Genomic DNA, 19,769 nt, shown 5'->3' on the forward strand with positions numbered 1-19,769 from the left:
GCCCGGGCTCGCCGTGCTCCTGTTCGAGAGCAAGATCCAGCTCGAGAGCACCCTCGCCTGCTTCGAGGCACTCTCTGCAGCTCAACAAGCCTCTCGCGCAGCAGCACAGCACGTCGCACGCGAGTATCCAGTACAGCACAGCACAGGCCCCCGACCGCGTCCTCACGCCTCGACCTGCTTCCCCTTGCCCTTGTCCTCGCCAGCTCCGCCGTCGCTCGCCGCACCGGCAGACGCGCCCTCGCTCGCGTCGGGCTTCTCGACGAGGACGCCGCTCGCGCTCGGGTCCTTGTCCTTGTCCGAGTCGGGCGCAGTCGACGCAGCGCCAGCCGAGCCGGGCACGGTGTACCCGCTCGAGGCGGTGGCGGGCGAGGTCGGCGCAGGTGCGGGCGTCGGTGCGGCGCTCGAGCTCTTGAGCTGCCATGCGGGGAGGCCGGGAGGCTTGATGCTGAAGGGGAGAGAGGAGGACGACGGTGCGGTGGACGAGGCGGTGGCGGACGGGTTCGAGGTCGAGGTCGAGGTCGAGGAAGACGAGGGGGACGAGGTCGGGGCCGGTCGGCGCGCGATGAGGAGCGACTTGAGCGACTTGAGCTCGGTCTGGAGGTCGGCGAGCGAGGTCGACTGGGCCGAGGCTTGCTTGTCGAGGAGCTGTGCAGGGGGGAGCAAGGTCAGTTTCTCTCGACGATGCGTCGACCGACGACGACGAGGAGGAAGAAAGAGGACGCACCCCGGGCAAGCTCTTGACCATGTCGTCGACCTGCCTCCCGACGCTCTGCGCCCACTCGTCGCGCTTCTTCTCGCCTTCGCGCATCTCCTTGACGGCGCCCCTCACCTCCTCGAGCTCCTTCTCGATGTCGCGCTTCTGGTCGTCGAGGCTCGCGGCGACGGCGTCGGTCGACTCTTGGAGCGTCTTGAGGAGCTCGGCCGCCTCGTCGTACTTGGCCTCGAGCGCGCGCTGCGACGCCTCGAGGTCCGTCTCGGTTGGCGGCTGGAGGTGCGGCACGAGGAATTTCTGCGGGCGAGGATGCGCCGGGTACAGGGCGAGAGTCAGTCAAAGGTCCTTGATCGCCTGTGCCCACTGCTCGCGCAATCGCGGCCCTCCACGCCGCATGTTCTCCCCCCCACGCTCGACTCGAGGAGGAGGAGAGAGGGGGAGCGCACCTGGGCGAGTTTGACAGCGAGCCAGCCGACGCCTCCACCGACGACGCCCATGATGAACCAGTCGCGCCAGTCGCGCTGGAACTCGTTGAGCTGGTGGCCGTACGGCGAGTGGGGGCCAACCGAGTACGGGCCCGCCCTCGCGGCGGCGCCGGGATAAGGCGGTGCGGGTGCGCCTGCGCCGGCTTGCTGCAGTGCGAGCTCGATGTCGGGCTGCGACAGGCCCTTCGACTCGAGGAAGGCGATGCGCTGTGCGAGGGGCGACGAGGCCGTGGCCGGGTCGCGCAGGAACGACACGGCGCTCGCGATGAGCTGCGCGCGGTCGCCAGAGGGCACCATGGTGCCGGGCTGAGCCATCTCGACAGCTGCAGAGAGGCTGGGTGTAGTGGAAGCGATGAGAGCGCAAGAGAGAGCGACGAGCCGGCTCGAGGGACTTGGCCGAATCGCCGGTGTCTCTCGCTCTCGACGACGACGACGACGACGACGACGAGGACAGGGATGAACGATGCGTAGTGTGCTCAAATGCGATGCTGCTGTGCGGACAAAGGAAACCAGAACTGCGTTGGACGACCTCCTCCTCACTTGAACAAGCTCCTCGCCAACCTGCGCGCGAGCTTGTCGTCCCTCAGCCCGTCCAGCACCCGCTCCTTGCGCTCCTTCTCGGTCGCCGGCGCCTTGCCGTTGACCGCCCCCGCTCCTCCCGCCGCCGCCGCCGCCGCGGCGCTCGCTCCTCCTCCTCCTCCCGCCTTGCCGCCCTTGCCCGCCGAGCCCTTCTTGCCCGGCCCTGCGCCCGCGCCGTTCGCGGCACCGCCAGCCGTGCCGTTGGCCTGCGGGGCCGGCATGGGCGGCGCGACGATGCCGTCCTTGCCCACCTTCTTGAGGTCGATCCCGCCAAAGTACGGCTGCTGCTGCTGCTGGCCCTTCTTGGCGGCGGCGCCGACCGCGCCCGACGACGACGACGACGATGCGGCAGCGCCAAAGCCCGTCGTGACGCCCTTGACGTCGCCAAAGTCCCACACGAGGTCGCCCCGGAGGAAGCACTCGACGGCGCCGTGCTCGAGCGCGGCCTGGACGAGCGCCGACATGTCCATGCCGCGCTGCTCGCGCTCGGGCTTGTTGGCCGGCGCGACGACGGCGACCGTCGTCGCGGCCGAGCCACCGCTGTTGGCCGCGCGCTTCTTGTTGCCGTTGCCGTGGCAGTTGACGGTCGGGCCGCCCGCCTCGGCGACCGACGCCGACTGAGCTGCGCCGGCGGCGGCAACACGCGCCTCGTCGACGGCGACGTGCTGCTGCGCCTCGTCGTCGTCGTCAAAGACGGTGACGCCGGGGACCTTTATCCCGCACGCCCTCGCGATGGTGGCCGCGAGAAAGTTGTCGAACGCGGCGAGTGGGCGCTGGAGGTACCGGTCGACGGGCGCGTACGGCGAGTCGCTCGGCGCGTCGAGGACGAGGAGCTCGTACGCCTCGTCGAACGGCTGCATCTCCTGCTCCTTCTCGGGCGAGTCGAGCGCGTCAAAGCCGGCGAGGACGTGCATGGCGCTGTGCGACAGGTTGAACGGGTTCGGGAGCGCGCGCCACGGGTGCTGCACGGCCGCCGACGGCGTCAGGGCGCCACCGCCGCCATTGGTCGTCGACGAGCTCGTGTGCTGCGCGGCGGCGGCGGCCGCGGCGGCGGCAGTGGCGCGGGCGAGGATGGCCTTGGTCGGGGCGGTGCGGATGCGGTGCGTCCACAGGTGGGCCGCCGGCGGGAGCGGGAACGACGGGAGCGGGTGCGACGGCGTGAGGCGCGAGCGCACGAGGAGGGTGAAGAACTGCGACAGGAGGCCGAGGATCGACAGGGCGTGCGGGTGCTTGACCGACTGCGGGCGCGAGGGCAAAGACGGTCAGTGAGGCGCTCGAGACGTCGGGCACGACAGACGAGAGAGAGCGGGACGCACGAGCTTGAGAAAGGCCCAGTTGCGCTCCTCGCGCAGGGCCCACACGGTCTCGGCGCCCTGTGCGCCGCCGGGCTGGCGCATCTTGCGCGGACGGCGGTCGTCCTCGTCCTCCTTGCCGGCGCACCACACGACGTCGAGCGCCTTGAGGACGCGGTCGGCGTCCGTCTCGTTGGCGGCGTCGGCCCACAGCTCGAACGGCGGCGGGTGCGGGCCGTGCGGGATGACGGTCAGGCGCCGCACGAAGGCGAGGTCGGCAAAGCGCATGCAGCACCGCGTCGCGCACCCGGCGCACGCGCACAGGTCGTACAGGTGGGCCCACTCGCGCGGCGTCATCGAGCGCTCGAGCTGGTTCTTGTAGACCCACCCGCCGAGGACCTGCATGCCGACGCCCTCGTCGCCCTCCTCGGTCTCGGTCGCGCCCGACTCCTCCCACGCGATGGCGCGAAAGGCGTCCATGATGGCCTCCTTGAGCTCGAGGGGCGACGTGCGCTGCAGGGCGCGGTGCAGGCGCGCGAGCGCCGGCAGCGTCACGAGCGCCGGGTCCTCGAAAAAGCGCAGGACGTGGTCGTGCCCGCCGCGGTACGCCTTGACGAGGAGCTCCTCGTCGCGCGAGATGAGGCGCCGGAACAGGCACTCGACGATGCGCACGCGCTCGACCGACTTGCGGCCCTCGCGGATGAACGACGCGTGCGACCCGGTGAGGCTCAAGAGCTCGAGGAGCTCGGTGCGCCGCAGCGTCTCGAGCGCGAGGAGCGGGTCGGGCTCCTCGGACTCGGGCGCGAGCGTCGGCGAGCCGGGCGGCCGCAGCGGGTTGTGCGGCGCCTTCTCGGCCGGCGGGTGCTGGTGACCGTGGTGGTGCGACCGGCCGCCGGCGCCGCCGCCGCCGTGATGGTGATGGTGGTGGTGGTGGTGGTGGTGCGACGTGGCGAACGACGAGTGCGTCGACGCGGCGCCGCCGCCGCCGCCGTTGGCGCCGGCACAGCCCGAACAGCAGTCGCCCTCGTCGCCCGACTCGCAGTCGCACCAGTGCCCGCCGTCCTCGTCGCCGCTGTGGTCGCAGTCGTGCGCGTGGTCGTGCGAGCACACGCACGACGACGCCTGCGACGAGCTCGAGCCGTAGTCGTGGCCGTAGTGGCCGTGGCCGCACCGCCCTTGCGGATGCAGGAGCCAGAGGGCGTCCTCGGCGTCGCACACGAGGAAGTGCGACCGGCGGATGATGACTGCGTGCGAGGACGCTCGAGTCAGTACGATAATCACGAGGAAGAGAGAGAGAGCGGGACGCACGCTTGAGGACGGCCTCGGCCTTCTCGCCTCGGAGGCGCACCTCCTCCCACGCTCCTCGCGCCAAGTCGCCGCCGTTCTCGCCCTCGCCGCGCCCCTCGAGCCGATCGACGAGGTCGCCACCTGCGGCGAAAAAGTGCTCGCGGTGGAAGACCCACGCGTCGTAGGCGCGCTTGGCGAGGTCGACGTGTTGGCGCGCCGTCTGCTCCCAGCCCTCGAGCTCGGCGAACGTGGTCGAGCTCGTGATCTCGGCGGGTGACGGGAGCGGGTGCGAGCGCGAGAGGCGAGGGAGGGACGAGACGGCGCCTGTAGGGAGGAGCACGCGAGTCAGTTGTCGCTCGACCGGGAGAGAGAGAGAGAGGGAGGGGGGGACGCACTCCAGAACGAGGCGCGGACGTGCTTCTCCTCGTCCTCGTGCATCTGGCACCACCGCCGAGGCACCTTGCCCTTCCACCCGCCGACGACCACCTCGTCGCACAGCTCGTCGTACCGGTCGACGGCCTCGCACGTCTTGACGCTGCCGTCCGGCGGGAGGACGGGCTTGTGAGCGCCGACGGCGGTGGCGGCGGCGGGATCGGCTGGTGCGAGTGGAGGGGCAGCCGAACCGTCTGCTGCTGGAGCCGGGGTGGCGGCGGCGGGCGGCGGGCGCTTGGGCTTGGAGTGCGAGTGGGACGAGTGCGAGTGGGCGGCGGGCGCGTTGCCGGCTGCTGCTGCTGGACCCGGTGCGCCGTGCTTGCGCTGCTTGTTGCGGGTGATGGTGGTGGCGACCTGGTGCGACTGGGCGTGGGCGGGACGATGAGGGGCGACGAGAGGAGGAGGAGGAGGGGCGAGGTCGAGGTGGTCGTCTCGCGGGGCGGTGGGCGACGGGGCCTGGGACGTGCTCGCGGCGGGCAGAGGCTGCTGGCCGAGTCGGCACTCGGTGCAGCACTCGTGGCACGTGCACGGTGGTGCAGGCGGCGGCGCCTGCTGCTGCGGTCCAGGGTGCTGCAGGCCCAGCTGAGCGAGCAAGGCGGGCGAGGCGACGTCGAGGACCGAGTTGGGGAGGCCGGCCGCTCGCAAGGCGGCAGAGCGCGACACCATGGGGCACGCTGTGGTAACTCGGGAGGCTGGCAGCGAGACGCGAGGGCGGACGGGCGGGCGAGAGAGAGGCAGAGAGGCGGGAAGCTCTCGTCCCTTTTCCCCTCGTCCTCCTCGTCGTCGCTCCTCCTGCCGCAGAGTCCACTCGGCCTGCCCTTCTTCGCCCTCGCCGTGCCGTGCAACTCTCACAATCCAACTCGTGACAACATGTCGTGAATTGTCCAGCACCAACCCCCTCTTTCAAACGAGCCACCTCCTCCTCTTGCCCGCTCCTCGACCTCCTCCTCCTCCAACAGCCCCAGCCGCCTCCTTCCTCTCGCGCTCCCTCTCGTCCCCCTCGTCCTCGTCGTCACTCCCTCCCCCAGCCCCACCGACCGTGAGGACCCGGATGCGCCGCTTGCCCTGCCCGGCCGCCGCGCCCGTTCCCCCGCCAGCGCTCCTCGACCCTGCGCGCCCTCCTCCTGCGCCCGCACCCGCACCCGCACCCGCGCCGGCGCCCGCCACAGCAGCCGCCGCCGCAGCGCCGTACCACTCGCCCTCGTAGTCGACGACGTCGGCCCCGTCGTCGCCCGCCTCGCCACCACCGGGCCCGAGCACGACCGCGCCTCCTCCCGCCCCTCCCGCCCCGGCCCCGGCCCCGGCCGCCGCCGCGCCCGCGGCCCTCGTGCGCCGGATGAGGTTGCGCAAACTCGAGCTGACGAGCTGCGAGTCGTTGAGGCGCGCGCGGAGCGTCGAGAGGTGCGCGAGCGCGGCCGTCGACGGCGCTTGCTGCGTGCGCGAGATGGGCGGCGGGAGCGGCGGTGGCGGGGCGCTCTGCGGGTAGACCTGTGGCGCGCACACACGGAGACGGAGGCGAGTCAGTCCTGTCGATGGTCGAGAGAGAGAAAGAGAGGGAGACGCACCGCCGTGTGCTTCCAGCTGTGCTTGGGCGGCAGCGCCGGCAGCCAACTCGCCCTGAGCGGGTCCGCCTCGTCGCGCCTCCTGCGCTCCCTGCGCCTGCGCTCCCGCTCGGCCCGCCGCGCCGACCGCGCCGCCTCGTGCGCAGCGAGCTTGGCCGCCCGCTCGGCGCGCCGCTCGGCCACCGCCGCCGCGTGCGCCGCGTGCGCCGCCGCGCTCGGGTGCGTGCTGCCGCTCGCGAAGGCGGGCGCCGTCGCCGAGAGGGGCATGACCTCCTCGAACTCGGCGTCCTCGTCGTCGTCCTCGTTGTCGTGGTGGTGCGGCGGCGGCGGCGGTGGCGGCAGGTCGTCGAGGAGCGGCGGGAGCGGGCTCGACGGCGGGCTCGGCGGCGGGCTCGTGAGGTCGTCGGCGGCGGCGGGGAGGAGCGAAGAGGACGGGTCGGCCTCGTCGTCGGACGCGAGGCGCGGGCCGGGCGGCGTCGGCGCTCGAGGGCGCGCATACGTGATCTGGAGGGCGGTCGTCGGGAGGGCTGCGCGTTCGGGACGGTGAGCGCTGCTCAGGCGGCGGAGGGTCCAGGAAAGAGAGAGAGAGAGAGACAGTGGACGTACCTTGACGCTCGTTGGACTCGTTGAGCTCCTGCAGCAGCTCGCCCGGTCCGCCGACGCCGAGCGCCGCACTCGCGCCAACCGTGTCGGCCGCGTTCGGGACGTGGCGCCGCCCGTGCTCGGCGAGCGCGTGCGCGTACTCGAGGAGCGAGCCAAAGACTGTTGCGCGGGCCGAATGTCAGCTCACCTGAGCCAGGGAGGGGAGAGAGGGGGGGAGGAGGAGGGGACGCACACTCGGCGACGACCCCCTCGAGCTCGTCAAGCGCATCTCCAGCGGCCGCGTCAAAGCCCGCCTGGGCCAAACTCGCCGCACAGAGCTTGTGGAGCACGAGCGCGGGCACGCTCGGCGGGAGGGGCGGCGCTGGGTGGTGGATCGGGTCGAACGCCGACGAGGTGAGCGGGAGCGCGCGCGACGAGGACGAGCGGCTCGAGGTGGACGAGTCATCCGAGAGGTACGACTCGGAGGCCGGCTGCGAGTCCATCGCGGGCTCGAGGTGCGGGCGAGCGTGGGGACGAGGGAGGGCCCGAGGTAGAGTCGGCTCGAGGAGGAGATGAGGACGGCGACGCTCTCGAACAGCGTCGAGCGGGGCTCTGCTGGACCTCGACAGCTGCTCACTCGCATGCAGGACTCTCGATACCCAGTGGGCAAGGCGCACAAGGTCACGGAAACCGACAGCTAGTCATTGCCCCTCCTCCTCCTCCCTCGCCTCGCTCTCTCTACAAACTGGCCAAGAGGTACCCTCCTCCGCTCTACTTGTTGCCGTCTGCGTCCAGTCGAGTCGTCAGTGCTCGAGCTCGAGAGGAGAGAGAGAAGAGGAGGAGAGAGGGCGACGCACAGAGCTCCTCCTTGAGGAGGACGCCGAGCTCCTCGCGGAGGGGCTTGGTCTCGGTCACGTACTGCTGGTACTGCGTCGCGTTCTCGACCTTCTCCTCTGCGCGCAGGTCGGAAGAGTGTGTCAGTCGAGCTGCGCTGTGTGCGGGTGCGGCTGCCCGTCCTCCAGGGAGTACAGCGGCCGGACCCAGCGACGACTGTCGCGGTACCCAGCCGCAAGACCGGAAGAGGGGACAGCAGGCGACGCACTGAGACCCTCGAAGATGCGGACGGCCGTCGAGTAGTCGTTCACCCGGCGCGCCGCCTTGAGCGCCTCCTCGACGACTGGATCGGTGAGGCGGTCGCGGTCGCGGCGAGAGAGGGGCGTCGAAGGTCGAGGAGGGGGACAGGAGGGGGAGGACAGGATAAAGAGATGGTCAGTCGAGAGGTCCTGTGCCGTGCGCAGGAGGCTGGGCGCGCTCGCGCTCGAGGCGCGGCGTCGCTCGGCAACTCGGGGTGAGCGACGGCGCGCTCGACGGGCCGCGGCTGCGCACCTCGAGTCCTCGTCATCCGCCCTGTGCGCGTCTTCGGACCGTAGCGCCCGCCGCCTCCCGACGAGCTGTGCCCTCGCGCCCAGCCGACCCGGCCCCGGCCCCCTTGCTCGTGCTCCGACCGACGAACCGACCGCCCCTCTCGTACGAGCCGCGACACGCAAGCACGCGTGTGAAGAAGGCAAAGGTGGGGACGCACCGGTCTGGGAGGGGACGAGGTCGTAGGCGAAGCAGTTGTTGAGGCCGCGCTGGAGCTCAAACAGGTCCTGGGCGTTGGCAAAGAAGTCGGCGTAGCGGGCGTTGAAGTCGTCGTACGACTCGGCGGCCGAGTGGGCGAAGCGGACTGTCGTCGGCGGGCGCGCGTGTGTCGGGCGGGGCGGGGGTGCGGGCGAGGAGGAGGGGGAGGAGATGGGCGGCGACGATGGGAGGGAGGGGGAGCGGGGAGGGTCGGCCATCGCGCGTGCAGGGCGGTTCGGGAGGGTAGCCGGGCGACATGGCGAGTGTGGGAGAGCGCATCGAGGGGCAAGGACAGTCCAGGGAGGGGCAGGAGAGAGAGGGGACGACGAGGCCGTCAGTTGCTGCTCGCCGAGAAGGGCGGCGAAGAGGAGGACGACGCACCGGGGAGCGCTTGCGGGCGGGCGGCGATGCGGGCCGAGAGGGCGAGAGGGCGAGCAGCACTGCGGATGGCCTGCATGGTCGTCTGGGCGCGTCGGGAGGGAGGAGCGAGCGAGCGAGCGAATCGTCCCTCGTTGTTCGCTCTCGAGCTCCTTTCACTTGCGACCACCTCCCGGCCTCGCCCGCTCTGCTCTCGGCGAGATGCTACTGCCTGAGTTGGCCACAGCAGTCTGCACACTCGCCGCTCCGCATGAGCGACCGCACCTGCTCGACCCGCTCGCCCGCTCCCTCCTCCTCGGCGTCCCTCTCGCTCGCCACCAAGCTGGGGGATGGTGCGTGAGTGATACAGTGCTGCAAGGCTACACAATGAGACTCCCTCTCTACCTCCTCTTGCTCAGCGTCTTCTCGAGCTGGGCCACATAGCCGTCAAGCAGGCACCTCGTCGCCTCGCTCGACGGCATCGGCACCGCCAGCTCGGCCTCGATCCTGCGCTCAAACTCGTGCGACAGCGACACGCGCGGCGTGCGCTCCCCGCCGGCGCCTTTGACGCCGCCCTTGGCCGAGGAGCCCTTGGTCGCCCTCGAGCTGACCGGGCTCAGCGCCTCGCGCGCCGCCTCGCGCTGCGCAACGACGACGCCCTCCTTGCCCGCCGCGCCCGCCGTCTCGCGCTCGGCCCACCACGCCGCCCACTCGAGGTCGCCGCCGGGCCCCGTGCGGTGCAGCTCGCGCCGCTGCCGGTCGGCCGCCGCCGCGAACGAGGCGCGCGCGCCCGGCGCGAGAGGGACGAACCCGAGGAAGCGCGACCACAGCGCCGTCTTGTCGAGGTCGGCGGCGGCGGCGTCGAGGTCATCGACGGCGCCGTGCGCGTCGCCGTTCGACGACGACGAGGACGACCGCGACGCGAGGATCAGGTCGACGCGCAGCTCGAGGTCCTGCTGCGCCTTGCGCAGGGCGGTCCACCTCGCGAACGCGCGCGCCTCGGTCTTGACGGCCGCGGCGTCCTTGTCGCCAGCTCGCTCGAGGAGCGCATCGACGTCGGCGCCGGCTCGCGGTGCCGCCGAGGACGACGACGAGGACGAGGACGTCGAAGGGGGCTTGGCGCCGTCACGCAGGAAGGCGAGGCCGTCCTTGGCCCAGCCGAGGATCGGGTCGAGCAGGTCGCCGCCGTTGGCCGCCTGCAGGTCGTGGGCGAGGGTGGGCAGAGTGAGTGAGGCTGTCCGGGAGGGAGGGCAAGGGGAACGAGGGACGCACGAGCTCGTGGACGAAGAAGTACAGCGCCTGGTGGTGCCGCCTTGCGAGCGAGATGAACTCGTGCGGTTCTGTTTCCGGGCAGGCAATGCGATTGAGCGACCGACCCTTCTCGAGAGCACGACACCCGAGAGCGAGAGCGAGAGAGCCGAACGACGCACCTCCCATCCTCGTCGCGACCTTGACCAAGTCGTTGAGGAACAGCTGCAGGTCGCCGACGCGGTCGCTGAGCTTGCTCGCGTTGGCGACGGCGTGGATCGTCGAGTAGAAGACGGCGATGCTCGCGTGCAGGAGCCGTGGCGTGTTGGGCTCGAGCGCAATGTTGAGGACCTGCTCGCGGTCGCGGAAGCGGTAGTAGGCGCTGCGGGGCGGTCGTCTGTCAGGAACCGGAAGACGAGAGAGAGGGGGGGAGGGAGGCGGACGCACGCGAGCAGCTCCTTGAGGTCGGCGAACGAGCCCGCCTCGGCGCTCTTGGTCGGGTCCTCGCCGGCGTCGACGAACGCCTGGTGCCACCGCTCGACGAGCGCCTGCTCGTCCCGAGTCCCACGCTCGCGCACGATGGTGAGCACAATGTCCTCGTCCTTGGCGACTGCGAGCGGGCGAGGACGAGGGTCAGTCGGGCGCAGCTCTGGCTCGTCGAGCTCGACGAGACGAGGGGAGGGCGAGAGGGGGACGCACTTGCAGACGCCTTGGTGCGCTGCCTCGCGACGTAGCCCTCGGCGACGTGCGCCTTGAGCGTGTCGCACAGGCTGTCGTGCCCGAGCTTGGCGCGGAACTGCTTGATGAGGGCGCGCTGGTGCTTATTGGCGCTGTTGCAGACGTGCGACCAGATGCTGGGAGCGTCGACGGCGACCGAGTCAGTGTGCTGCTGCAGGAGGCGAGGAGGAGAGAGAGAGAGAGGGACGCACCGCTGGAAGAGGGACAGCTGGCCGGCTGGCTGGCCAAGGATGAGCTGCACGATGGCCCGGATCGCCCTGTGTCGCGACAACGACGAGTCAGTGAGGTAGATCAGAAAGAGTCAGGCGAAGTGGGACGCACAGGGTCGGGTTGACGAGGCTTAGGCCGAGCTGAATTGCGCGATACGGGATGAGCTCGTGGAAGCTGCGTCGCGAGGCGGACCCCATCAGTCCGACGCTCGTGCGCGTGCGCAAGACCGAGAGAGAAGCTGCGCGACGCACCTGCGCAGGATGTTGAGCACCTCAGGCCCAGTCGCGGCGCCGACAAAGATGTAGCTGCGCGCGCACGGTCCTCGAGGTCAGTCCTCGTCGCCGAGAACGGGCCAATCGCCCGAGCGAGAGAGAGAGGGGACGCACTGCAGAGCTTGCGCGACGTAGATGAGGGCCCACTCCTCGGCGTCCTTGTACTCTTGCGGGAGGTCCTTGACGGCCGAGCAGCGCTTGACGTGCTTCATCGTCTCGTCGAGCTCGCCTGCGTGGCAACACAGTCCAACAAATCAGTGCCCAGCCTCGAGGAGGACGACCACCGAAGAGAGGGGAACGAGCGCGACGCACCTCCTCGGATGAGCGCCCCTCGGTACCGGACCCACGTCGTCCGAAGCGCCTTTGCCCTCCTGCCGACCCTCGCCCACTCCTCGGCGCCCTTGTCCGCCCTCGCGTCCTCGTTCTCGACCCGCCTGCGCAGCGCCGCAGCGTCAACCTTGCCCGACGACGACGACGACGACGACGACGACGAGAGGAGGAAGCGCTCGAGGGCGGCGCGGGCGCGGTCGAGGAGCGCGTCGTCGGACGGGAAGCGCACCGTCGAGGCCGGGTGCGACAGGGCGAGGACGACCCAGCGGAGCCAGGTCTGGACGTCGCGTGCTGCTGTCGAGCGTGGCGAGGAGGAGGAGGCGGAAGGCAACGAGGGCGAGGAGGACGAGGCGGAGCGGCGAGGGTCGGCGAGGGGGAGCGCAGGGAGCGCGAGGCGCCCGTGCGGGTCGATCGAGTGCAGGGCGTCCGACAGGCCGACGAAGGCAGACTGAGGGACGAGGCTGTAGACGAGAGGGTGCGCCGACGCGAGAGGCTGGGTGAGGAGGTGGTAGGTCTGCAGGGCGAGGATGACGTGGCAGTGTCAGTCCGGAGCTCTCGCGCTTCACACGAGAGAGACAGAGAGAGAGAGAGAGAGAGAGAGAGAGAGAGAGAGAGAGAGAGAGAGAAAGGGGCCCACGCACAGGCTCCTTGGTGTGCGCCTCGTTCTCGACGACGCCGACCCACGCGTTGTAGTTGGCCTCGCCGCCGTGCTCACCGAGGAGCGTCCTCGCGAGCTGGTCCATCGAGCCGCCGCCGCCGACGAGTACGTCGAGGAGGCGCATCATGCCGGCGCTCGGGCGGGCGGGTGCGGCGGGCCCGGGCACGGCCGGCAGGGCCGACGAGGTGTAGGTGCCGAGGAGGCGGACGATGCCCATCGAGAGGAGGCGGCTGTGGGAGGGGGCGGGTCAGGGACGTTCGACATGGATGCCGCGCTTGACAGAGGCGAGAGGAGAACGTGTGGGAGGAAGGAGGGAGAACAAGAGGGAGAGAGAGAGCGCGACCGCGCACGCACCGTTTCGTGATCTCGCCCCGCTCGACCGTCGAGCTCAAGTCGCACTCTGCGAACCCGTCGATGAACTTTTGCCAGTGCTCGCCCCAGTACTCGTCCTTTGCGCTCCTCAACCCAGGCATCTGGTGCACGAACCGCTCAAACAGGTACGCGCACAGGGGCGACCTCGCCACCTTTGCCGGGTCCCACTCGTACCCGACAAACTGGGCGTCGCGCAGGACGGGCTTGGACGACGACGACGACGAGCCGGGGAGGAGGCCGAAGAAGCGCGAGGCGGGTTTTGGTGAGGGGGCCGACGCTGGGCGCGAGTTGGGCCCGTTGGCGAAGGGGAGGAAGGGCGAGCCGTAGGCGCTCAGGGTGCCGATCTGGCTCAGGGCCGAGAACTCGTGCTGGAGCTCGAGGCTGTGTTTCGCGCGCGGTGCACGTCCGGGTCAGTCAACGGTCTTTGCTCGCTCGAGAGAAGAGAGAGGGGGGCGGGGGGGGGGGACGCACTTGGCGAGCATGCGCGCGACGTAGTGCCGGTCCTGCGGCGTCACCTCGTCGTCCTGGTCCTCGAGCTCGCACACGTACGGCCCGAAGCTCGGCGCCCGCAACGTCGGCCCGCCGCCCTCGCGCTCCCTCGCCGCCGCCGGGTCCACCGTCCTCGCCGCAACACGCTCGTTCCCCCTCGCCTCGCGCTCGATCCTCGCCGCCGCGCCCTTGTCGCCCTCGCGCCCAAGCCCCTGCCCGTGCCCGTGCCCGTGCCCGTGCCCGTGCCCGTGCCCGTGCCCGTGCCCGTGCCCGTGCCCGTGCCCAGCAAGCTCATCCCGCGACTCGCTCCCCCTCGGGCTCGCGATGACCTGCCCGGGCAGCCTGCGCGGGCTCACCGCCGCGCCGCCGGGACCCACGCCGTGGCCCTGCGCGTGCGCGTGCGCCGTGACGGGCGACGCGGGCGGGCTCGACGCCGACATCGGGGCGGCGTAGTACGCGCCGTGCGACATGCGGCGCAGCTTGCGCGGGCCCGGCGGGTGCTGCTGCTCGGCGGCGCCGAAGCCGTTGCTGTACGAGTAGGACGAGGGAGAGGTCGGGCGCCCGTGTTCGGTTGACGAGGAGGGACGGCGAGAGCGCGACTTGCTGCGCGAGAGCTTGCGCACTGGGGCGGTCGACGTCGTGCGCGCGGCGAAGAGGGTCGTCGGCTGGTGGTGGTGGTGGTGGTGGTGGTGGTCGTCGTCCTCGTCCTCGTCGTCCTCCTGCGCACCAACAGCGGGTCAGCTCGGGTGCGCACACACGCCGATAGAGACAGAGAGAACAGTGAAGGGACGCACCTCGTCGACGCGCTGCGCGCGTGCGCTCCTCGCCGTGCGCCGGCTCGACTGCGACGCTCGGCGGTTCGGCACGCCTCCTCCCCGCTGCGCCTCCTCGAGGAGCGCCGGCGGCGGCGGCCGGTCGTGCTCGTGGCTCTTGCGCGTCGTGGCCGGTGCGGCGTGCTGCTGCGTGTCGTCGTCGAGCGGTGCGGGTGAGGGATCGCCCGAGGTCGGCGACGTCGTCGTCGACTCGGAGTGGGGCGGCGATGAGGGGGGCTCGGGGTCGCTCGTGGGAGGGCTCGGAGCGTCCATCGAGCGGCGCTGGGTCTTGGCAGAGGTCGTGCGCGAGGTGTAGTCGATAAAGGGCGGCATGCGTCGGGTGTCGAGAGAGCGCGAGAGGTGCGGGGTCCAAGGCTGGGCGGCTCTCACAGGGGCGACCAACGTCGACAGCAGCCTCTCCTGCGCGCTGCTTTCTCGGCTGCACGGTCTCGCAAAGTGGCTCGAGTCCAGCTTGCACGAGGACCCAAGCGGAACGAGAGGCGGGCGATGCGGCGCCCTGAGCGTCCGAAGCACGCTCGCTTTCGCTCTCTGCCGCGCGCAGCTCTCTGCCGAGGCGGCAATCGACACGCCCGGTGCCGAGAGAGAGACGCAGAGAACCCTGGCCGAGATTCTGAACATGCGGCGCGTTGCTGATGCGCTGCGGCGGCGGGCCGTCCCCCCTCGCTCCTCCCGCCCTCGTCCACTCGGGTCCGACCCGCACTCGTTCACGCTGCCCGTCCTCCTCCGTTTCACGCCTGCGCCTGCGCCTGCGCGCCCTCGCCGGCACCGCCCTGCGACGCCTCGGCGTCGGCGAGGCCGAGCTTGAACCCGTCGAGCGTCCTCGCGAGCTCGCCCGCGCGCGCGCCGACGACGCCCGCGATCCTGCTCCCGGGCTGCGACACGAGCGCGACGAGCTGGGCCCTGAGGACGTCGAGCGTCGGGAGTTTGGCGACGGCGTGCGTGCGCGCGACGTCGGCCGCCGAGTGGTCGACGAGGGCCGAGAGGAGCGCGAGGCGGTCTGGCGGCGCAGCACCACCCGGGGCGCCGGGAGCGGGAGGGGGCGGCGAGTTGGGTTTCGGGGTGCGGGAGAAGGTTTGGACGAGGGTGAGGACGCGAGAGAGGGTGGGCGGGTCGACCGAGGGGGCGGTGAGGACGGCGAGCGGGCCTTGGAGGTGCGAGGCGGACGCGAGGTGGGTTGGGTCGACGAGGCGCGAGACGGGCGAGTTGGGGTCGCGCAGGAGGGCGGGGAGGAGGCCTGGCCGGAGGACGGTGAGGGACAGTGGGGCCGGGGAGGTGGTCGAGGAGGAGGAGGAGGGGGTCGCGGGAGAGGGAGCGAGTTGAGCGAGGTTGGCGCGCAGGGCTCGCCACTCGTGGGCCGAGAAGTCGGATGGCCGGAGGAAGAGGACCAGAGGGTTGGCGGTGAGGAGGTGCTCGTGTTGGCGGAACAGGACCTGCTTGCGCAGCGGGAGGGGCCGGGTTCGGGCGACGACCTTGGGTGCGAGTCTCGGGGCCATGGTCTTGGTAGAGCTGCTGCTACGACGACGAGGTGAGGTGAGCGGGTCGAGAGATGGCTCGATGTGCGGCGAGGCAGAGGCGCGAGGAGGAGGAGGAGCACGGCCGCCGCCCGCCCTCGCTTGCTCCCCGTCCTAGACCGCTCCTCCATCTAGTCGGGTACGGCTCCCTTGCCCTTGCATCGACTCGAAACCTCTGCTCACACCCTCGCCCTCCACAGCCCACCCCGTGAGTTGTCGCCCTCGCTCACCAACCCCTCCGTGTTTTCTCCCGCCCATCTCGACCACCCACCGCCAGCCTCGTGCCGCCGGCGTATGCCCCGATCCGCTGCGCCCCTCTCCAGCCGCCCGAGCCACCCACACCGCGCCCCCAGCGAGCCGCCGCCCGTCGAGCCCCAGCCTCGCAAACTACGCCCCGCCCGCTCGATCCGCACCACCGCCCGCTCGACGTCCGCGCGACGGTGCGCCCCCGAGTGCAGCAGGCGCGAGTACGACTCGAGTGGGCCACTTGCGGCGGGCTGCGAGGGCGCGCGCGAGCGGGCGAGCCGGTCGGGACGAGCTGTGTCGCCCGGGCGGCGCAGAGGGACCGACGCGCTCAGCGGACGAGCAGGGCGCGGGCGGCGACGTGCGCACGCCTCGTTGGGCAGCAGGGCGTCGCGCAGGGCGAGCGAGCGGGACGGCGAGCGCCGGTGTCGTCGTCGTCGTCGCCCTCGAGCGGCTCGCCTCGCCGTCGCCTCGCCGTCGTCGGCCGGGCCAGGGTCCAGCGGTCCAGCTCGGGCAGCAGGGCACGGCGGGACACCGGCAGGGAGCAGCACGAGCCGACCTGCGAGGACCTGCACCCGCACCACCTCGAGAGTACGGCACTGACCCTCCCCCTCCCTCCCGCAGCCCGTCTTTAACCGCCCGCCATGCCTCACTCGTTCGGTCTCCGCGCGCGCACGCGCCACATGTTCAAGCGCGACTTCAAGACCAAGGGCTCGATCCCGCTGTCGACGTACCTCAAGATCTACCGCGTCGGCGACATTGTCGACATCAAGGCCAACGCGGCGCAGCAGAAGGGCATGCCCCACAAGTACTACCACGGCCGCACCGGCATCGTGTACAACGTGACCCCGTCGTCGGTCGGCGTCATCGTGTACAAGGTCGTCGGCAACCGCTACATGGAGAAGCGCGTCAACCTCCGCATCGAGCACGTCAAGCACTCCAAGTGCCGTGACGGTGCGTCCCCCCTCTCTCTCTCGTGGGCTCTCTGTGCGCCTCACTGACTCATGGTGCGCACGCCTCGGTCCACAGACTTCCTCAACCGCGTCAAGTCGAACGCCGAGAAGAAGAAGGAGGCCAAGGCCAAGGGCGAGCACGTCCAGCTCAAGCGCCTCCCCGTCGCGCCCCGCGAGTCGCGCACCGTGTCGACCCAGGACAACACGCCGCAAACCCTTGCGCCCATCCCGTACGACACGACCATCTAAGCGCGCCCGTCTCAATCTGCGGTTGCCCGTGGTGGACGTGTGTGTGTGTGTGTTCCAGGACCAGAGCGGGGCTGGAATGCAGGGAGTGGCCGACCAGATCCTGTCGTCGTCGTCGTCGTCGTCGAGAGTGTGAGAGAGAGAGAGCTACGCAGAGCGAGACGAGGGCCCGAGCGTCGAGAGCGAGGACTTGTCGTCGGCGACGGCGGACACTCGGAGAGCCGGCCTCGCCTCTGGGCTCCTCTCTCTCGCTCATTGTCCCCCGCCGGCCTCGCTCGACGGGCCCACCTGCTGCGCCAGCTCTCGACACACCCGCTCCAGCAAGTCTCGCAACGAGCCCCGACCGCCCAGGCGCCGCGAGCGGGAACCGGTTCCCTCATCTCGTCGCGTCCCCACCTCGTCGTCAAAGGTCGGCCCTCTGCGCCTGCGCACGCCGTCCAGCGGTCCGCCTTTGCCGCCCATCGACTCGCCAGAGCACCTTTCCCGACCGGACCCACCTCACCGACCCGCCCTCCGCGCCGCCCACCTCGCGTCCCCCCCCCTCCTCTTCGCAGCCTCCTCCTCCTCCTCCGCCCTCGCCCTCGCCGCACCCGCCGCACCCACCGCCACGCGATGCCCGCCTCCGCCTCGTTCGGCCCGACGCACACCTTCCTGCGCGGTCTCGCGGCGTACGCGTTCGCGAGCTTCTGGCACCGCGTCCTCGTGCTCGCTGCCGAGGCCGACGAGGACGACGACGACGAGGACGGGGACGGCGAGGTGCGGCAGGGGACAGGGAGGGGGAGGAGGAGGAGGCTGCGAAGAGGAGGGGGGGGGACGCGAGGTGGGCGGCGTGCATCGTCGTCGCCAACCACTGGAACTCGGCCGCCGACGTGCGTCCGCCTTCTCCCTCCCTCTCTCTCTACCCCTCGCGCGCCCAACTGACGAGCGAGCGCGCACACCACACAGGTCGCCGTCCTGTCGTGCTACTTCCCGCACTACCGCAAGCTGCACTACTGGGCAAAGTCGACCCTGTTTGCGCCCGGCTTGCCGCGCAAGATCCTCCTCGACGCTGGCAACATCCCCGTCGACCGCAAGACCAAGGTGCGCCCTCTCTCTCTCTCCCTTCGTCGTCGTCGTGGCCGAGCGAGGACTGACGAGGACGAGGAGGGCGAGCTGCGCAGGACAACCAGAAGCTGTTTGCGGCGAGCTTCGACGCGCTCAAGTGCGGCGAGGCCATTGCCGTCTTTCCCGAGGGTGGCTCGTGCGTCCCTATCCCTCTCTCCGTCTCGCGAGCGCAGACCTACCGAGTCCCTCGTCTCTGACTCTCGCTCCCCTCCCATCCCTCGTCCCCATCGCCCACAGCGAGACGGTGCACGAGCTCCCCGCGCTCAAGGACGGCGCGTCGTGGGCCGCGCTCGAGTACGCCAAGAACCTGCGCGACCCGGCGCAGCGCACGCGCTTCTCGGACGGCTCGAGGTGCGACAAGGAGCCGGTCGACGTCGTCATCTGCGTGGCCGGCATCGCCTACAGCGACAAGACCAAGTACCGTGCTTCAGCTACGATGGAGTGCGTCGGCCCCTCTCTCTCTCTCTCTCCCACTCTCTCTCGGGAAACCGTCACTGACGTCGTCCCGGTCGGTGCGCAGGTTCGGCCCGACCCTGTCGGTGACGCCCTACGTCGACGAATTCCTCGTGTCGCCCAAGACGGCCGTCAAGAAGCTCACGGCGCGCATCCACCTCGAGTTGACGAGGGTCACGGTCAACGCGCCCGACTGGGAGTCGCGCCACGCCGCCATGATGGCCCGCAAGATCCTCTGGCCCGACGACCGCAAGTTGCCGCTCGAGAACTTGCGCAAGATTGACCAGACGTGCGTCGTCGCCTCTCTTCCCTCTGTCTCTCTCGCGTGCACTTGCGTTGCCGGTGCGCAGGGACTTACTCGGGTCCTTGTCCTTCTCGCACAGCCTCGTGGACCTGTTCGCGTCGCCCAAGCCGTCGCGCTCGTTGCGCCGCCTCGGGCGCCTCCTCAACGCGTACCGCGACGCCCTGCACTCGACCGGCCTGTCGCACCTCTCGCTGTCGTCGCTCCCGCTCCCGGCAACCCTCGACCCAGACGTGCCGCACCCTCCCCCGACCCGGTTCCGCGTCCTCGGGTCCGTCCTCCTCAGCACCCTGTCGTGCCTCGTCCGCCTCCCCTTTTTCCTCCTCCCACTCGTCGTCCACCTCCCCGTCTACACGTTTGCGCGCTACGCGTCGAGCGGCGCGCTCGAGGAGGACCAGGCGCAGAACAAGGTCGCGATCGGACTCGTCCTCGCGCTCGCGACGTACGCCGCCCTGTTTGGCGTCGTGTGCGCCCTCCTGTGGACGAGCATCACGTGGGGCGGCGCCATCGTCGTTGCGCTCGTCGGCACGATCGCGTTCGTCGCGTACCACAACCGCCTCGTCGACGCCAACGTGCGTCCTCGTCTCCCCCTCTCTCTGTGTGCGTGGCCTTGCCGAGAATCGGGCGCTGACTCTCTCGGGCCGCTTTTTGCCCCTCGATGCTCGCAGTACCGCCAGTTCCAGCGCCTGTCGGCCCTGTGGACCGTCCTCTTCGCCTTGTGGACGCCTGTCGCCCGCTCCGAGGCCGAGCACTTCCTCCACTCGGTCCACCCGTCCCTCACGCCGAGCAGCATCCGGCTCCGTCACTCGTCCGACAACCCGTACGACGAGGACACCGAGCTCGGCGCGAGGACGAGTTCGAGCGCAGCCGACGACAGCGACCGGCGCGGCTTGCTCGAGG

The 19,769-nt window shown here is 70.7% G+C and overlaps 8 protein-coding genes across 8 annotated transcripts; 2 read left to right on the forward strand and 6 right to left on the reverse strand.

The window, feature by feature from the left end:
- Positions 1 to 109: 109 nt before the first annotated feature.
- On the reverse strand, positions 110 to 1,494 carry RHOBADRAFT_40002 (uncharacterized protein; the record flags this gene model as incomplete). Its single annotated transcript, XM_018413677.1, has 3 exons — positions 110 to 645; positions 725 to 1,009; positions 1,159 to 1,494. 3 exons carry the CDS (start codon positions 1,492 to 1,494, stop codon positions 163 to 165), a joined length of 1,104 nt encoding a protein of 367 aa, XP_018267989.1. The 3' UTR covers positions 110 to 162.
- Positions 1,495 to 1,646: 152 nt separating this feature from the next.
- Positions 1,647 to 5,453, reverse strand: RHOBADRAFT_56316 (uncharacterized protein; the record flags this gene model as incomplete). The annotated part of the gene is made up of 4 exons (XM_018418287.1): positions 1,647 to 3,014; positions 3,093 to 4,312; positions 4,377 to 4,679; positions 4,751 to 5,453. The coding sequence occupies 4 exons, from the start codon at positions 5,451 to 5,453 to the stop codon at positions 1,734 to 1,736; spliced, it is 3,507 nt and encodes a 1,168-aa protein (XP_018267990.1). The 3' UTR covers positions 1,647 to 1,733.
- Positions 5,454 to 5,647: 194 nt separating this feature from the next.
- On the reverse strand, positions 5,648 to 7,434 carry RHOBADRAFT_56317 (uncharacterized protein; the record flags this gene model as incomplete). Its single annotated transcript, XM_018418288.1, has 4 exons — positions 7,185 to 7,434; positions 6,956 to 7,111; positions 6,353 to 6,876; positions 5,648 to 6,275 (listed from the first exon to the last, which is right to left on the reverse strand). Coding segments are annotated over exons 1-4 (1,521 nt in total), but the record flags the coding sequence as incomplete, so codon positions are not given.
- Positions 7,435 to 7,611: 177 nt separating this feature from the next.
- On the reverse strand, positions 7,612 to 9,037 carry RHOBADRAFT_65739 (uncharacterized protein). Its single transcript, XM_018418765.1, has 5 exons — positions 8,933 to 9,037; positions 8,514 to 8,657; positions 8,034 to 8,108; positions 7,789 to 7,884; positions 7,612 to 7,716 (listed from the first exon to the last, which is right to left on the reverse strand). Exons 1-5 carry the CDS (start codon positions 9,006 to 9,008, stop codon positions 7,703 to 7,705), a joined length of 405 nt encoding a protein of 134 aa, XP_018267992.1. The 5' UTR covers positions 9,009 to 9,037; the 3' UTR covers positions 7,612 to 7,702.
- Positions 9,038 to 9,256: 219 nt separating this feature from the next.
- RHOBADRAFT_56319 (uncharacterized protein) lies at positions 9,257 to 14,370 on the reverse strand (the record flags this gene model as incomplete). The annotated part of the gene is made up of 15 exons (XM_018418289.1): positions 9,257 to 10,104; positions 10,181 to 10,248; positions 10,339 to 10,538; positions 10,604 to 10,766; positions 10,856 to 11,010; positions 11,086 to 11,151; positions 11,216 to 11,278; positions 11,356 to 11,409; positions 11,491 to 11,605; positions 11,689 to 12,220; positions 12,348 to 12,594; positions 12,719 to 13,117; positions 13,208 to 13,753; positions 13,826 to 13,944; positions 14,020 to 14,370. The coding sequence occupies 15 exons, from the start codon at positions 14,368 to 14,370 to the stop codon at positions 9,310 to 9,312; spliced, it is 3,873 nt and encodes a 1,290-aa protein (XP_018267993.1). The 3' UTR covers positions 9,257 to 9,309.
- A 416-nt stretch (positions 14,371 to 14,786) lies between these two features.
- Positions 14,787 to 15,551, reverse strand: RHOBADRAFT_56320 (uncharacterized protein; the record flags this gene model as incomplete). Its single annotated transcript, XM_018418290.1, has 1 exon — positions 14,787 to 15,551. One exon carries the CDS (start codon positions 15,549 to 15,551, stop codon positions 14,787 to 14,789), a length of 765 nt encoding a protein of 254 aa, XP_018267994.1.
- A 905-nt stretch (positions 15,552 to 16,456) lies between these two features.
- On the forward strand, positions 16,457 to 17,014 carry RHOBADRAFT_18690 (uncharacterized protein; the record flags this gene model as incomplete). Its single annotated transcript, XM_018412444.1, has 2 exons — positions 16,457 to 16,766; positions 16,842 to 17,014. The coding sequence occupies 2 exons, from the start codon at positions 16,457 to 16,459 to the stop codon at positions 17,012 to 17,014; spliced, it is 483 nt and encodes a 160-aa protein (XP_018267995.1).
- Positions 17,015 to 17,959: 945 nt separating this feature from the next.
- RHOBADRAFT_18816 (uncharacterized protein) lies at positions 17,960 to 18,851 on the forward strand (the record flags this gene model as incomplete). Its single annotated transcript, XM_018412450.1, has 3 exons — positions 17,960 to 18,091; positions 18,172 to 18,255; positions 18,357 to 18,851. Coding segments are annotated over 3 exons (711 nt in total), but the record flags the coding sequence as incomplete, so codon positions are not given.
- Between the last annotated feature and the right edge of the window lie 918 nt (positions 18,852 to 19,769).

The sequence above is a fragment of the Rhodotorula graminis genome, assembly GCF_001329695.1.
Source record: "Rhodotorula graminis WP1 unplaced genomic scaffold RHOBAscaffold_18, whole genome shotgun sequence".
Lineage (NCBI taxonomy): Eukaryota > Fungi > Basidiomycota > Microbotryomycetes > Sporidiobolales > Sporidiobolaceae > Rhodotorula > Rhodotorula graminis.